General features: G+C 41.3%; 1 protein-coding gene across 1 annotated transcript in view; it reads left to right on the top strand.

The window, feature by feature from the left end:
• Positions 1-17,457, top strand: part of PACS1 (phosphofurin acidic cluster sorting protein 1) — a 171,125-nt gene that overhangs the window by 121,647 nt on the left and 32,021 nt on the right. The window contains exons 3-4 of the mRNA XM_024255124.2: positions 14,927-15,016; positions 15,791-15,916. Coding sequence (XP_024110892.1) covers positions 14,927-15,016; positions 15,791-15,916 — 216 coding nt within the window. The remainder of the gene's footprint in view (positions 1-14,926; positions 15,017-15,790; positions 15,917-17,457) is intronic.

Below are 17,457 nucleotides of genomic sequence, written 5' to 3'. Positions count from 1 at the left end.
CCAGTGCACTCCAGCCTGGGTGACAGAGCGAGACTCCGACTCAAAAAAGGGAGAGAAAGCCAGTTTTGCTTAAGAATGTTCTTAAGAAAGCAGTAAAACTTGTTAATTTATTATATCTCAACCTTGAGTCTGCATCTTTTTCATACTTTGTGTGATGAGATGGGAAGTATACACTGAGCACTTCTGCCTCACAGCAAAGTACGATGTCTGTCTCTAAGACTAGTGCCTGTGTGAGGTAGAGCTACTGAGTTGTGAACTACAGTAGCTGCTTTTTTCATGAACACCATTTTTACTTCAAAGAGGGACTTACAGACAAACAGGTTATTTAGACTCAGGTATTTGGAAAGTGTTTCCTTAAAAATGAACAGAGTTACCCTATCAATTCAAGGAAAACAACTTAATATTGGTTGCCAATGATAAATAAAATTTGACCTTTTTTTTTGTTGTTTGAGACAGAGTCTTGCCCCTGTTGTTCAGTGGCGTGATCTCGGCTCACTGCAATCTCCATCTCCTGGGTTCAAGCGATTCTCCTGCGTCAGCCTCCCGAGTAGCTAGGACTACAGGCGCCCACCGCCATGCCTGGCTAATTTGTGTATTTTTAGTAGAGACGGGGTTTTACCATGTTGGCCAGGTTGGTTTCGAACCCCTGACCTCAGGTAATCTGCCCACCTTGGCCTCCCAAAGTGCTGGGATTACAGGCATGAGCTACCACACCTGGCCAAAATTTGAGCTTTTAAGTAAAAATTAGAATTTTGGAAAACTTGTTTCTGTCACTGAAAGCTTAACAGCTTCCCAGTTCTTAAAGACTTTTCTGAAGAAGTCAGAAGTGATATTAAAGATTTTTAGTTTTTTATATTGTATAATATGTAACATTTGAATATTTTCTAAATGACTAATGCGTGAGTTTACAAAATCATGCTGAATAAAAGATCCTTTCAAAGAACAAAATAGACCAGTGGATTGGGTTTTTAACTTTCTATTTTAAAATACTTTTAAATGTACCCAAGAGATGCAGGGTTAGTCTAAAGAGTTCCTGTATATACCCCACCCAGCTTCTCCCAACACTAATATCTCTCTTAACCATGGTACGTTTATCAAAACTAAGAAATTATCATTGGTATGATACTATTAATTAAATTAGACTTCAGATTTCCTAGTTTTTTCATTAACTTTTTTTATGTTAATTGGATTTTAACATATAAGAGCACAAAAGTCTTATTGATATTATTTAAAATTCTACTTTGGAAAAAAAAATTTTTACTTTGCAACTAATCTTTAGGAAACTACCACTTAGAGAGTTAATGGTGTAGTATCAAAGGAAAATAGTCCACAACTGGCTGGTCACAATGGCTCATACCTGTAATCCCAGCACTTTGGGAGGCCAAGGTGAGAGGATTATTCAAGCCCAGGAGTTCAAGACCATCCTGGGCAACACAGCAAGACCCCATCTTTACCAAAAATAAAAACTATCTGGGCATGGTGGCATATGCCTGCAGTCCCAGCTATTTGGGAGGCTGAGGCAGGAGGATTGCCTAAGCCCAGGAGTTCAAGTTTACAATGAGTTATGATCACACCACTGCACTCCACCCTGAGCAACAGAACGAGACCTTGTTTCTAAAAATAAAAAATAAAAATAAATAAAAAAGTTCACAGTTGTCTGAAAAGGTGGTTAAAATGCTCCTCTTTTTTCCAACTATATATCACTTTGTGTCTGGATTTTTTTCGTATACTCAACCAAAGTAATGTTTTGCAAAACATTGAGTCCAAAATAGGAATGAGAATCTAATTGTTTTCTATTAAGTCATTCATTAAAAAGATTTACAGAAATGTAAAATTATGCCATCTCCCTCATACACTGCTGTTGGGAATGTCAAATAATGCAGCCACTGTGTTTTTATTTTAGAGACAAGGTCTTGCTGTGTTGCCCAGGCTGCTCTCAAACTCCTGGCCTCAAGCAATCCTCTTGCCTTGACCTCCCAGTGCTGGGATTATAGGCTTGTGCCACCATGCCCGGTTCTCAAAAGGTTAAAGACAGAGTAACCATATGACTTAGCAATTCTACTCCTAGGTATGTCCACAAGAGAAATGAAAACACACAAAATCTAACATGCAAATGTTCATAACACAATTATTCACAAGCTAAAAAGTAGAAACAATACAAGTCCGTCAACTGATGAATGGATAAATAAAATGTGGTCTAGTCATACAGCTTCGGAATACTATTTGGCAATAAAAAAGAACAAAGTACATCCATGCTCCAGGTGGATGAACCTTGAAAACATGATGCTAAGTGAAAGAAGCAAGACACAAAAGACCACATATTGTATGATTCCATTTATATGAAATAGACAGATCCCTAGGGTCAGAAAATAGATTGTAGTTGCCAGGGGTTAGGGGTGGGGGTGGGCAGACTGTGGAGGGTGATAATTAAAGAATACGAGGTTTCTTTGTTGAATGATGAGAATGTTCTGACACTGACTGTGGTGATGGTTGCACAGCGCTGAACATACTGAAAGCCATTGAATTGTACACTTTCAATGGGTGAATTGTACGGTATTTGAATTATATCCCAGTAAAGCTGTAATTTTTTTAAAAAACTATGTCTTCTCACTAAATTATTTTTGTTTGGGGAACATATATTTTTCATTTTAAAACTTTGTATGTAAACACATAATAGGTTTATTGTTAATTTTAAATGGATTAATAAATATTTTTAAATATCTGTTTTAATTCATAATATGGTGACTATTGATAGATAAACCTACATAAACAAAATATTGATAGATATACCTACATACACAAAAGCTATTTGGGATTCTTTCTAAGAGTGTAAAAAGGACTGGGTGTGTGGTGGCTCACACCTGTAATCCCAGGACTTTGGGAGGCCGAGGCGGGTGGATCACGAGGTCAGGAGATCGAGACCATCCTGGCTAACATGGTGAAACCCCATCTCTACTAAAAATACAAAAAATTAGCCAAGCGTGGTGGCAGGCACCTGTAGTCCCAGCTACTTGGGAGGCTGAGGCAGGAGAATGGCGTGAACCCAGGAGTCGGAGCTTGCAGCGAGCCGAAATCGCACCACTGCACTCCAGCCTGGGTGACAGAGCAAGACTCCGTCTCAAAAAAAAAAAAAAAAGAGTGTAAAAAGGTCCTGAGGCCAAAAATTTGAGAATTATTATAGTAGAAGGAAAGAAACAATAAACAAAATAAGAAAATTATATATAGGCATTCCTGAAAAATTTTGTTTTATTTTTTGAGATGGAGTTTTGCTCTTGTTGCCTAGGCTGGAGTGCAATGGCGTGATCTCAGCTCACTGCACACTCCGCCTCCCGGGTTCAAATGATTCTCCTGCCTCAGCCTCCCAAGTTGCTGGGATTACAGGCATGCACCACCACACCTCATAATTTTTGTATTTTTAGTAGACATGGGGTTTCACCATGTTGGTCAGGCTGGTCTCGAGCTCCTGACCTCAAGTGATCCACCTACCTTGGCCTCCCAAAGTGCTGATTACAGGTGTGAGCCACCACACCCAGCCACATTCCTTAAAATCTAATCCATTCCTGAAAATATGTTGAATGGCAGAAGCCTATATTTTATTATTTAAGTGGGAAAAATAAGAAATACAGAATATCACAACACTGTAATTGTGGTGTGTAAATTACTCATATTTTGAGTAGGAAGACTAAAAGACAAGCCTATCAGAAATAATAACTATGGGCCAGGCGCGGTGGCTCATGCCTGTAATCCCAGCTCTTTGGGAGGCTGAGGCGGCAGGTCACCTGAGGTCAGGGGTTCGAGACCAGCCTGACCAACATGATGAAACCCTGTCTCTACTAAAAATACAAAATTAGCCAGGTGTGGTGGCACATGCCTGTAATCCAAGCTACTCAGGAGGCTGAGGCAGGAGAATTGCTTGAACCCGTGAGGCAGAGGTTGCAGTGAGCCAAGATGGTGCCACTGTACTCCAGCCTTGGCAACAGAGTGAGACTCCATCTCAAAAAAAAAAAAAAAAAAAAAAGAGGGAGGGGGGATGAAGTTGAAATATAGAGTTTTTAATTGGTTTTCTCTTTGCTTCTTTGTTTTTTGTTTCTGTAATCAGAGTTAACTTACCATTCAGTTTAAAATAATGGGTTATAAGATGTTATTTGCAAGCCTCATGGTAACTGCAAATCAAAAAACCCTAAAACAGATACACACACACAAAAAAGCAAGAAATTAAAAACATACCATCAGAGAAAATGACTTTCACAAAAAGACAAGAAGGAAAGAAGGAAGGAAGATAAGACCACAAAACAACCAGAAAACAAATAATAAAATGGCAATAGTAAGTCCTTACTTATCAATAATAACATTGAATGTAAATGGACAAAATTCTGCAATCAAAAGACATAGAGTAGTTGAACGCATTAAAAAATAAGACCCAGCTGGGCACAGTGGCTCATGCCTGTAATCCCAGCACTTTGGGAAGCCAAGGCGGGTAGATCATGAGGTCAGGAGATCGAGACCAGCCTGGCCAACACAGTGAAACCCCATCTCTACTAAAAATACAAAAAATTAGCTGGGTGTGGTGGCACACGCCTGTAATCCCAGCTACTTGGGAGGCTGAGGCAGGAGAATCGCTGGAATCTGGGAGGCGGAGGTTGCAGTGAGCCCAGATTACACCACTACACTCCAACCCAGGCAACTGTGCGACACTCCATCTCAAAAAAACAAAAAACAAAAAAAAAACCACAAGACCCAGCTAGGCACAGTGGCTCATGCCTATAATCCCAGCACTTTGGGAGGCTGAGGTGAGAGTATTGCTTGAGCCCAGGGATTTGAGACCAGCTTGGACAACATAGTAGGACCTTGGGTCTACAAATAATTTGAAAAATTAGCTGGATGTGGTGGTGTGCATCTGTAGAGTCATCTACTCAGGAGTCTGAGGTAGGAGGATCACTTGAGCTCAGGAGGTTAAAGCTAAAGTGAGCTATGATTGTGCCAGTGCACTCCACCCTGGGCAACAGAGTGAGACGCTGTCTCAGAAAAACAAAAACGAAAACATGATCCAAACATCTATTGCCTACAAGAATCACACTTGACCTGTAAAAACACATAGAGACTAAAAATAAAGGGTTGGAAAAATATACTCTATGCAAATGGAAACAAACAAAAAAAGAGTAGGAGTAGCTATACTTATATCAGACAAAATAGATTTCAAGACAAAAATTGTAAAAATTGACAAGTTCATTATATAATTATAAAGAGGTCAACTCAGCAAGAGGATATAACAATTGTAAATATATATGCACCCAACACTGGAGCACCCAGATATATAAAGCAAATATTATTAGAGCTAAAGAGAGTGTTAGACCCCATTACAACAATAGCTAGAGACTTTAACACCCCACTTTCAGCACTGGAAAGATCATCCAGACAAAATAAAGAAACATCAGACTTAACCGCACTATAGACCAAATGGACCGAATAGATATTTACAGAACATTTCTTCCAATGGCTGCAGAATACACTTTTTTTTTTCCTTAGCATGTGGATCATTCTCAAGGACAGGCCATATGTTAGGTTACAAAACAAGTCTTAAAACATTCAAAAAAAAAAGTTGAGGCCAGGTGTGGTGACTCACACCTGTAATCCCAGCACTTTGGGAGGCCAAGGTGGGTGGATCATGAGGTCAGGAGATCAAGAGCATCCTGGCCAACATGGTGACAGCCCGTCTGTCCTAAAAATACAAAAATTAGCTGGACGTGGTGGCAGGCGCCTGTAGTCTCAGCTACTTAGGAGGCTGAGGCAGGAGAATCACTTGAACCCTGGAGGTGGAGGTTGCAGTGAGTGGAGATTGTGCCACTGCACTCCAGCCTGGGCGACAGACTGAGACTCTGTCTCAAAAAAATAAAGTTGAAATAATACCAGGCATCTTCCCTGACCATAATGGAATAAAACTAGAAATCAACAGCAAGGAATTTTGAAAGCAATAGACACACATGGAATTAAACAGTATGCTCCTAAATGACTGGTGGGTCAATGAATAAATTAAAAAGGAAATTGAAATTTTCTTGAAACAAATGATAATGGAAACACAACATATCAAAACCTATGGGATACAGCAAAAGCAGTACCAAGAGGGAAGTTTGTAGCTATAAGTGCTTACATCAAAAAAGAAGAAAAACTTCAAATAAACAACTTAATGATGCTTCTTAAAGAACTAGAAAAGCAAGAACAAACCAAACCCAAAATTAGTAGAAGAAAAGAAATAATGAACATCATAGCAGAAATAAATGAAATTGAAAAAAAAAAAAGTCAACAAAACAAAATGTTTTGGGTCTTTTTTTGTTTGTTTGTTTTCCGAGATGGAGTTTTACTCTTGTTGCCCATGCTGGAGTACAGTGGTGCAATCTCAGCTCATTGCAACCTCTGCCTCCCAGGTTCAAGTGATTCTCCTGCCTCAGTCTCCCGAGTAGTTGGGATTACAAGCACGCACCACCATGGCGGCTAATTTTTGTATTTTTAGTAGATACAAGGTTTCACCTTATTAGCCAGGCTGGTCCTGAGCTCCCAACCTCAGGTGATCTGCTTGCCTTGGCCTTCGGTGCTGAGATTACAGGTGTGAGCCATCACACCCGGCCAAAGAGTTGTTTTTTGAGAAGACAAAATGGATAAACCTTTAGCCAGACCAACTAAGAAAAAAAGAAGGCCCAAATAAATCAGAGATGAAAAAAGAGGTGACTGACACTGCAGAAATTCAAAGGATCATTAGTGGCTGCTATGAGCAGCTATATACCAATAAACTGGAAAACCTAGAAGAAATGGATAAATTCCTGGAAAGATACAACCTTCCAAGATTAAACCATGAAGAAATTCAAAACCTGAATAGACCAATAACAAAAAATGAGCTAGATGCCATTAACAAAGTCTTCCAGCAAAGAAAAGCCCAGGCCTTGATAGCTTCACTACTGAATTTTACCAAACATTTAAGAAGAACTATTTCAAAAAATAGAGAATAATTCCTGACTCAATCTATGAGATCAATATTCCCCTGATACCAGAACCAAAGAAAGTGACAGGGCAGTATCTCTGATGACCATTGATGCAAAAATCGTCAAGAAAATACCAGCAAACAGAGTTCAGCAACACATTAGAAACATCATTCATCATGATCAAGTGAGATCCCAGGGATGTGCAAGGATGGTTCAGCATACACAAATCAATTAATGTGATACATCATATCAACAGAATGAAAGACAAAACCCATGTGATAATCTCAATTGATGCCAAATGGCTGGGCATTGTGGCTCCTGCCTGTAATCCCAGCACTTTGGGAGGCCAAGGTAGATGGATCACTTGAGGCCAAGAGTTTGAGACCAGCCTGGGCAACATGGCAAAACCTCATCTCTAGGAAAAAAAAAAAAAAAAATATATATATATATATATATATATATATATATATATATATTTCTGAAATAACATTTGATAAAATTCAACAAGGCTTCGTGATAAAAATCCTCAAAAAATGGGTATAAAAGAAACATACCTCAACACAATAAAAGCCATATATGACAGACCTATAGCTTGTATCAGACTGAACGGAGAAAAACTGAAAGCCTTTCCTTTAAGATCTGGAACAAGACAAGGATCCCCACTTTCACCACTGTTATTCAGTATAGTACTGGAAGTCCTAACTAGAGCAATCAGGCAAGAGAAAGAAATAAAGGCATCCAGATTGGAAAGGAAGAAATCAAATTATCCTTGTTTGCAAATGATATGCTCTTCTATGTGGAAAAACGTATACTTCACAAAATAACTATTAGAACTGATAAACAAAATCAGTGAAGTTGCAGGATACAAAATCAACGTACAGAAATCAGTAGCATTTCTATATGTCAACAGTGAACAATCTGAAAAAGAAATCAAGAAAGTAATCCCATTTACAAGAGCTACAAATAAGATACCTAGGAATAAACTTAACCAAAGAAGTGAAATATCTCTATTAAAAACTGTAAAACATTGATGCAAGAAATCTAAATGGACACACAAAAAATGGAAAGATATTCAATATTCATGGATTGGAAGAATCAATATTGTTAAAATGTCCATACCACCCACCCAAAGCAATCTACAGATTCAATGCAATCCCTATCAAAATACCAATGACATTCTTCACAGAAATAGAAAAAAAAAATCCTAAAATGTATATGGAACCACAGAAGACCCAGAATAGCCAAAGTCATCCTGAGCACAAAGAACAAAATTAGAGAAATCACATTATCTGACTTCAAATTATACTACAGAACTATAGTAACCAGAACAGCACAGTACTGGCATAAAAACAAACACCTACACCAATGGAAGAGAATAGAGAATCTAGCAATAAATCCATACATCTACAGTGAACTAATTTTCAACAAAGGTGCCAAGAACATACACTGGGGAAACGACAGTCATCTCTTCAATAAATGATGCTGGGAAAACTGGATATCTATATGCAGAGGAATTAAACTAGACTCTTATCTCTCACTATATACAAAAATCAGATAAAAATTGACTGGAGACTTAAATCTAATACCTGAAACTATGACACTACTAAAAGAAAACATTTTTCCAACTGCTTTGGCCACTAAAATAATAAAAATAAAAGAAAACATTGGGGAAACTCTCTAGGAAATTGATCTGGGCAGAGATTTCTTGTGTAATACCCAGCACTGGCAACCAAAGCAAAAATGGACAAATGGGATCACATCAAGTTAAAAAGCTTCTGGGCCAGGCACGGTAGCTCATGCCTGTAATCCCAGCACTATGAGAGGCCGACAAGGGATCCCTTGTTCATCTGACAAGGGATTAATGACCAGACTATATAAGGAGCTCAAACAACCCAGGAAAATATCTAATAATCCGATTAAGAAATGGGCAAATGATCTGAATAGACATCTCTCAAAAGAAGACCTACAAATGGCAAACAGGCATATGAAAGGGTGTGTAACATCATTGATTGTCAGAGAAATGCTAATCAAAACTACAATGAGATATCATCTCACCCCAGTTAAAATGGTTTTTATCCAAAAGACAGGCAATAGTGAATGCTGGTGAGGATATAGAGAAAAGGGAACCCTCATACACTGTTGGTAGGAATGTAAGTTGGTACAGCGAATATGGAAAATAGTACGGAGTTTCCTCAAAAAACCAAAATAGTCCCATGTAGCACTATTCACAATAGCCAAGATTTGGAAGCACCTACGTGTCCATCAACAGACAAATTGATAAAGAAAATGTACATATACACAATGGAGTACTATGCAGCCATAAAAAAGAATGAGGTCCTGTCATTTGCAGTAACATGGATGGAACTGGAGGACATTATGTTAAATGAAATAAGCCAGGCACAGAAAGACATACTTTGAATGTTCTCACTTACTTCTGGGAGTTAAAAATTAAAGTCATGGAGATAGTCTAATGATGGTTACCACAGGCTCATATGGGCAGTCGGGCAGTGATGATAGTTAATGGATACAAAAACATAGAATGAATAAGATCTGGTATTTAGCCAAGCATGGTGGCTCACGCCTGTAATCCTAGCACTTTGGGAGGCTGAGGTAGGAAGATTCCTTGAGTCCAGTAGTTTGAGACCAGCCTGAGCACTGTAGTGAAACCCCATCTCTATTTTTTAAAAACTTTTTTTTTTTTTGAGATGGAGTTTCACTCTTGTTGCCTAGGCTGCAGTGCAATGGCGCAATCTCAGCTCACTGCAACCTCCACCTCCCAGGTTCAAGCGATTCTCCTGCCTCAGCCTCCCAAGTAGCTGGGATTACAGGTGTACACCACCATGCCCAGCTAATTTTTGTATTTTTAGTAGAGACAGGGTTTCACCATGTTGCCCAGGCTGGTCTCGAACACCTGGCCTCAGGTGATCTGCCCGTCTCAGCCTCCCAAAGTGCTGGGATTACAGGCGTGAGCCACCACGCCCAGCCAAAAAAATTATTTTAATTATAAAAAATTTTTAAATGTTTTAAAGATCTGATATTTGATAGTGCAACAGGACGATTACAGTCAGTGGTAATTTATAGTACATTTAAAAATAACTAAAAGTATAATTGGAATATTTGTAACATAAATAAATGATAAATGCTTGAGGTGATGGATATCCCATATAACCTGATGTGATTATTACATGTTGTATACCTGTACCAAAATGTCTTATGTACCCCATAAATATATATGCCATGTACCCATAAAAATTATTAGTTAAAAATTGAAATAAAGAATAAATGAAAAATAACAACTTATTTTCAGACATCCAAGAAACCCCAACCAATTTCCTCGAATATCACTACAATACTCTTAATTTTTTTTTTTTGAGAATGGGATCTCACTATGTTGCCCAGGCAGCTCTTATACTCCTGGGCTCAAGCTATCCTTCCACCTCTGCCTCCTTAAGTGCTGGGATTACAGGCATGAGCCACCACATCCAGCAACAATACTGTTAAATATCTATATGATAAGAATTTTTGGTTTAAATAAGAAGCATTTAAAACACCAGTAACCTGGCCGGTCGCGGTGGTTCATGCCTGTAAATCCCAGCACTTGGGAGGCCAAGGCAGGTGGATCACCTGAGGTCAGGAGTTCAAGACCAGCCTGGCCAACATGGTCAAACCCCATCTCTACTAAAAATACAAAAATTAGCCGGGCGTTGTGGCACACGCCTGTAGTGCCAGCCACTTGGGAAGCTGAGGCAGGAGAATCGCTTGAGCCCGGGAGGCGGAGGTTGCAGTGAGTTAAGATCACGCCACTGCACTCCAGCCTGTGCAACAGAGTGAGACTGTCTCAAAATAATAATAATAAAACACCAGTAACCTAATTTTTAAAATATATTAATATCAATATTGGATATTTTAATGTGCTATGTTACTTTAGTATTAAATATAAATGGTTTTGCTTCTATACTGCAAAAGAAGATATACTGTTATATAGATAAACAAATGATACAAAAGTATATTAAAAATAATTTTGAAATTGGACCCTGGTTGGTAGTGCCCCAGGCACCTGGAAGAAGCAAATGCTGGAACCCATGAAAGCTAACCCTTGGGGAAGGGTAGGAAAGATGAGGACAGTAGTGCACCGTGCTTGAAAGGGCTGGGCTGGGCCGGGCCTGGCTGTGATCCCGTGACACACTGCACTCCGCATCCTGCTACCTGCACACGCAGATTCCTTCTAGCGAGTTTGAAATTCAGATAGTGAATTTGGGATAAAAGTTTTACAGGTATTTAGAGCACATACTTGGGTGGTGAGAGTTCATATAATCATATAATGAGGCTACTGCTGTTGGACGGTGATGTCCTATAGTGACAATAAATAAGATGAAGGGGACGGAGAGGGCTGGGGTGGAGGAAGTTAACAGATTCCCTACGGTGGTCATGGTAGACCTGGTTGAGAAGATGACATTTACCCAAAGACTTTGAGGGAGGTGAGGGCCGTGCAGGTATCTGGAAGAAGAGCCTTCCAGGCAGAGGGAAGACCCAGGACCAGGCCCTCAGGTCTTCATATTCTGTGACTATATGCTCTAAGCTGAGAAATCTTAAAAGAACCCTAAGCACTGATTACTTTTTTCAACTTCCATTTTGGAAAAATCTCAAACATGTGCAAAAGTAGACAGAGTAGTTTACAATTCCCTGGAACCCCTTACTAAGCTGCAATTGTTATCAACTCATGGCCAGTCTCGTTTCGTCTGTGTCCCCACCTGTTTCCCTTCACCAGTGTTATTTTGAGGCAATCCATACATCATAGAATTTCACCCACAAATATGTCAATATGTATTTCAAAAGCGTAGGCAGTATTTTTAAACAAAACCACGATACCATTATCACACCTTGGCCGGACGTGGTGGCTCATGCCTGTAATGCCAGCACTTTGGGAGGCCAAGGAGAGCGGATAACTTGAGATCAGGAGTTTGAGGCCAGCCTGGCCAACATGATAAAACCTCATCTCTACTAAAAATACAAAAATTAGCCAGGCGTGATGGCACGCACCTGTAATCCCAGCTACTCAGGAGGCTAAGGCAAGAGAGTCACTTGAACCTGGGAGGCAGAGACTGCAGTGAGCTGAGATCACACCACTGTACTCCAGCCTAGTCGACAGAGCAAGACTCTTATCTAAAATAACAAAACAAAAACCTTAATATCACAAAATCAGTGTTCAAGTTTCCAGTTGTGGCATGAATCTCATAAATGTGTGGGTCTTGTGGGAGAGAGTGGCTGTCAGTTTTGCTTTTTATAGTTTATTTGATGCATTCGGTCTTCAGTTGCCACTATAGCACTTGAGCTTCTGGGTGTCCTGAGGCCCTGGCCTGTGTGCGGGCTGACTGTGTGCTTCTGCTGATGTTATTTTATTTTTGTTGTTTTTTGAGACAGAGTCTCGCTCTGTTGCTCAGGCTGGAGTGCAATGATATGATCTTGGCTTATTGCAACCTCTGCCTTCTAGGCTCAGATGATTCTCCCACTTCAGCCTCCTGAGTAGCTGAGATTACAAGTGCACGCCACTATGCCTGGCTAATTTTTGTATTTTTTGTAGAGACGAGGTTTCCCAGTGTTGCCCAGGCTGGTCTCGAACTCCTGAGCTCAGGTGATCCACCCACCTCAGCCTCCCAAAGTGCCGGGATTACAGGCGCCACCACACCCAGCCTTCTGCTGATTTTATACCCAGCCTTCCCCCTGTGGCTGTTACCCATAGGCAGCATCGCTATAGAATGACATAACCATCAGGGCTCCACTTCCTTGGTCTCATTGTGGCCTCATGGTGGCCGAGGCGTTTTTCCATGTGTGGAATTTTCCCCTAAGGGTCAGCACCGCAGCATAGTACCATTTCAACAGAAGCAGCTCCCAGAGTAATCACAGCTTTGCCGAGACACGTGAGAGATGAGCAGCTCAAAAATTTGTCATTAATTATAAACAGGGATGAGTGTGGGGCTCAAATCTGTAATCCCAGCACTTTGGGAGGCCATGGCAGGAGGATCGCTTGAGCCGAGGAGTTCAAGACCAACCTGGGTAATGTAGTGATACCCTGTCTCTACAAATAAAAAATAAAAATAGTAAAAATAGTGTTTCAATGAACAGCTCCTTGTTTACAGATTTGCTTCTTTTTAAAACTCATTCCCGGCCCAGCGTGGTGGCCTATAATCCTAGCACTTTGGGAGGCTGAGTGGAAAGATCATTTGAGCTCAGAAGTTAAAGACCAGCCTGGGCAACACAGTGAGACCTCGTCTTTTTATTTAAAAAAAAAAAAAAAGAAAGAAAGGAAGAAAAAGAAAAAAATCATTCCCTCCAAGGTCATGGGATCAAGGGGGAAAAAAGAAAATAATATATAAAAATCATGCCCTTAGAATTTATTTTTTAGGATTACAATTTTTGAATGGAAATGTTTCTTTATTGCCAGGCTACTTTCTAAAAGGGTTATTGTAATTTACTTTGCTTCAACAATGAATGAATTTGGAAATCCTACCACATCCTTACCAACTTTGGATGTTGTAGGGTTTTTTATTATTGGTATTAATTTTAAAACTGATTTTTTTTAGACAAATTTATTCAACACCGTTTGTGTGCTGGGAATCATATTGAACAAGACATATCTTTGTCTCATGGATCTCGAAGTTTAGTGAGATTCAGTAACTGGCAGTAAGAGGGCTGTCTAACCCAAATACTAGGTTTGGAGGCGGGGAGGTTAAAGAGGAAGTTCCTGGAAAAAAAATTCAGCTGAGACCTGAAAGACGAGTTGGTTACTTGTGTTCAGAAGCCAAAAAAAGCATCCAAGAAGAGAAGAAAAGCACATGAAAAGGCCCAGAGACAAGGCAGTATGCCTGGGGAGGCAGAGGGAGGATCACTTGAAGTCAGGAGTTCGAGGCCAGCCCGGCCAACATGGCAGTAAGAGGGCTGTCTAACCCAAATATTAGGTTTGGAGAGCAGGGAGGTTAAAGAGGAAGTTCCTGGGGAAAAAAAGGAACAGTGGGCAGGGAGGGTCATACACACCCTGGAGACTGACACTACCGGCCTCTTCCCCAGGGGTGCTGGGAACTCACAGACATTAACAAATCATTTTGCTGTGATAACCTTTTATGCACCCTACAGCATCATACATGTAAAATCAGACTTATGGTAGAGGCTTGATTCAAATAAGTACAATAAAGACTCATGAAATACTTGGACTTGTAAGAATGTTTGGGCTGGGCTCAGTGACTCATGCCTGTAATCCCAGCACTTTGGGAGGCTGAAGCGAGCTGATCATCTGAGGTCAGGAGTTCAAGGCCAACATATGGTGAAACCGTGTCTCTACTAAAAATACAAAAAAATTAGCCGGGCATTGTGGCAGGCGCCTGTAGTCCCAGCTACTCAGGAGGCTGAGGCAGGAGAATCGCTTGAACCCGGGAGGCGGAGGTTGCGGTGCGCCGAGATCATGCCACTGCAGTCCAGCCTGGGCGACAGAATGAGACTCGTCTCAAAAAAAATTTAATTTAATTTTTTTTTTTTAAAGAATGCTTGTAGAGTTTAGAAGTTGTTTGCAAACATAGTATTTCTTTTGGTCTGATTTTTGGTGACACAGCTTTGACAGATTTTTTTTTCTTTTTATGATTAATATTATTTGAGATAGGGTCTCGCTCTGTCACCCAGGCTGGAGTGCGGTGGCAGGATCATGACTCACTGCAGGCCTGAACTCCCGGGCTCAAGTGATCCTCACACCTCAGCCTCCTGAGTTGCTGGACTACAGGCATGTGTACCGCCACACCCAGCCAATTTTTTTTATTTTTTGCAGAAACAGGAGTCTCACTATGTTGCCCCAGGCTGGTCTCAAACTCCTGAGTCCAAGCAGTCCTTCTGCCTCAGCCTCCCAAACTGCTGGGATTACTGGCACAAGCCACTGCACCTGGCCAGACTTTTCTTCTCGGTTTCAGGGTTCAAAAAGAATTCTTCGCTCCAACGAGATCGTCCTTCCAGCTAGTGGACTGGTGGAAACAGAGCTCCAATTAACCTTCTCCCTTCAGGTGAGACTCTCCTAATCTTAGGCCCCTAACATGCTATATCCTGGCTAGTCCCCAGACAGTCCTCTAACCCAGAGACTGTTTTATCCCAGAGCCATTCCCCAACTTGGACGAGAATGAATAAAAGTCACCTGGAGGTTTATGGCTGGCCTGGAGGGCCAAAGCAACCCTTTAGCCAGCCCAGAGCCCCCATTCCCTAACTTGGGCGGAAATGAATAAAAGTCACCTGGAGGTTTATGGCTGGCCTGGAGGGCCAAAGCAACCCTTTAGCCAGTGACGGTAAGGGTGTGGAAACCTGGGTAGGCACCGTGGCCCCTTCCCTTCCTCTGCCTTGGCTAACACTGTTAGCCATCTGCTGCACCACATCACATCTCCTTAGTGATCCTCGCACACCCCGTGGACCGCGCCACCGTCAGCCTCCACATCGGGATCTCCGTCCTTCCCCTCTACTCCGTATCCCTCCTAGTCGGTGTCCCTCTCATCGTAATTCCAGTAATTCCATGCCCGAATTGAAACACACGGAGGAAACACCTGATAAAGTGGCAAGGGAAGAGACAGTTTTCTGAACGGGTGTGGACCCCAGAGCTGTGGCGTGGAAGCCAGGCATCAAGCCGAATCAGCTCCACCAGCAGCAACTTCATGGCTCTCCTTTCAACCCTGACTGCCCCCTTTTAGAGACAGGAAGAATTGAAGCACAGAAAGACTGTGTGTCCTCTAGAACCCCTCAAGGACCCAGCTGCCCCTTAACCATGCTCGACTCTGTTTTGTATTTCGTAGTACCCTCATTTCCTCAAGCGAGATGCCAACAAGCTGCAGATCATGCTGCAAAGGAGAAAACGTTACAAGAATCGGACCATCTTAGGCTATAAGACCTTGGCCGTGGGACTCATCAACATGGCAGAGGTGAGAGGAACACAGTCTCCAGACTGTTGGCCTTTGAGTCACAGAGCCCAAGGGAGACCCCAGCCCAGCCAGTTGAGCCTTCCAGATGATTTTCCCAGCTTGCTGGCTAGGTGCTTAATTCTGTTTTACAAGTTAATTATTTGCTGGAAATTCAGAGTATACTTGTTTTTATCAAGTACTTTCTCCTTCATGAAAAGTTTTAATTTTTAAAAAGGTAAAACTCAAGAAATTACATAAAATTTCAAACTTTCAGAAAAGTTACAAGAATAGTACAAAGAATTCCCATATGTGGATTCATCCAAGTTCTTTAACATATCACCACATTTCTTACGCTCTCCTCATAGATATATTGATAGGTATTATTTTCTGAGCCATCCGAGAGTAAGTTGCCGGCACAATGCCCCATTACACATACTGCACCATGTTAATTTCCTTAACATGAGAATACTCTGCTGTCTAAACTCCCTGCCACCATCAAGATCAGGACACTAATGTTGAGATAAGATTGCCGTCTAACCCACAGTCCCTGTTGGGATTGTGCTGAGTGTCTCAGTGATACCCTTTATGGGCCTGGGATCTGATCTAGGATTACGTGCTGCATATCACTGTGTCCTTCGTCCCCTTCAGTCTGCAGCAGCCCCTAGGTTTTCCTTACCTTTCATGACCTTGACATTTTTTAAGCACACAGGCTGGTTACTTTTTTGAATACTCCTCAGTCCAGGTTCGCCTGATGTTGCCTCAAGATTAGATTCCACCTGTGTGTTTCTGGCAGCATTAACACAGAAGTGCTCTGTTCTCATTGCAGCTTAGGCAGCACCTGATGGCAATTGGTTCCTTTCCCAGGGATATTAACTTTTAATTTTTTTTATTTTTACTTTTATTTTTTTGAGATGGAGTCTTGCTCTGTTGCCAGGCTGGAGTGCAGTGGCACGATCTTGGCTCACTGAAACCCCCGCCTCCCAGGTTCAAGTGATTCTCCTACCTTAGCCTCCTGAGTAGCTGGGACTACAGGCGTGCACCACCATGCCCAGCTAATTTTTTTTTTTTTTTTTTTTTAGTAGAGACGGGGTTTCACCGTGTTAGCCAGGATGGTCTCAATCTCCTGACCTTGTGATCCGCCCGCCTTGGCCTCCCAAAGTGCTGAGATTACAGGCGTGAGCCACTGCGCCTGGCCTTAACTTTTTTTTTTTTTTTTTTAGAGACGAGGTCTTGCTCTGTTGTCCAGGCTGGTCTCAAACTCCCAGGCTCAAGCGATCCTCCCTCCTTGGCCTCCCAAAGTGCTGGGATTACAGGCATCAGCCTCTGTGCCCGGCCTGATATTATCACTTGGTTAACATGGAGTCTGCAGGGTTTTTCCACCACAAAGTTAATTAATACGCATTTTGTACTTACTGGAAAAAATATTTTACGAGGAAGTAAATATATTACGAGGAGAAAAAGAAAGGTAACTATCTTTTTCCTTATCACGTTTCACCCACTAGTTTTAGCATCTATTCATGATTCTTGCCTGAATTGGTCATCACTATACTTTGATGCTTACC

Source organism: Pongo abelii, chromosome 9, assembly GCF_028885655.2.
Source record: "Pongo abelii isolate AG06213 chromosome 9, NHGRI_mPonAbe1-v2.0_pri, whole genome shotgun sequence".
In the NCBI taxonomy this organism is placed as follows: Eukaryota; Metazoa; Chordata; class Mammalia; order Primates; family Hominidae; genus Pongo; species Pongo abelii.
Note: the sequence above shows the minus strand (reverse complement) of the source record. Positions and strands in the feature narration are given on the sequence as shown.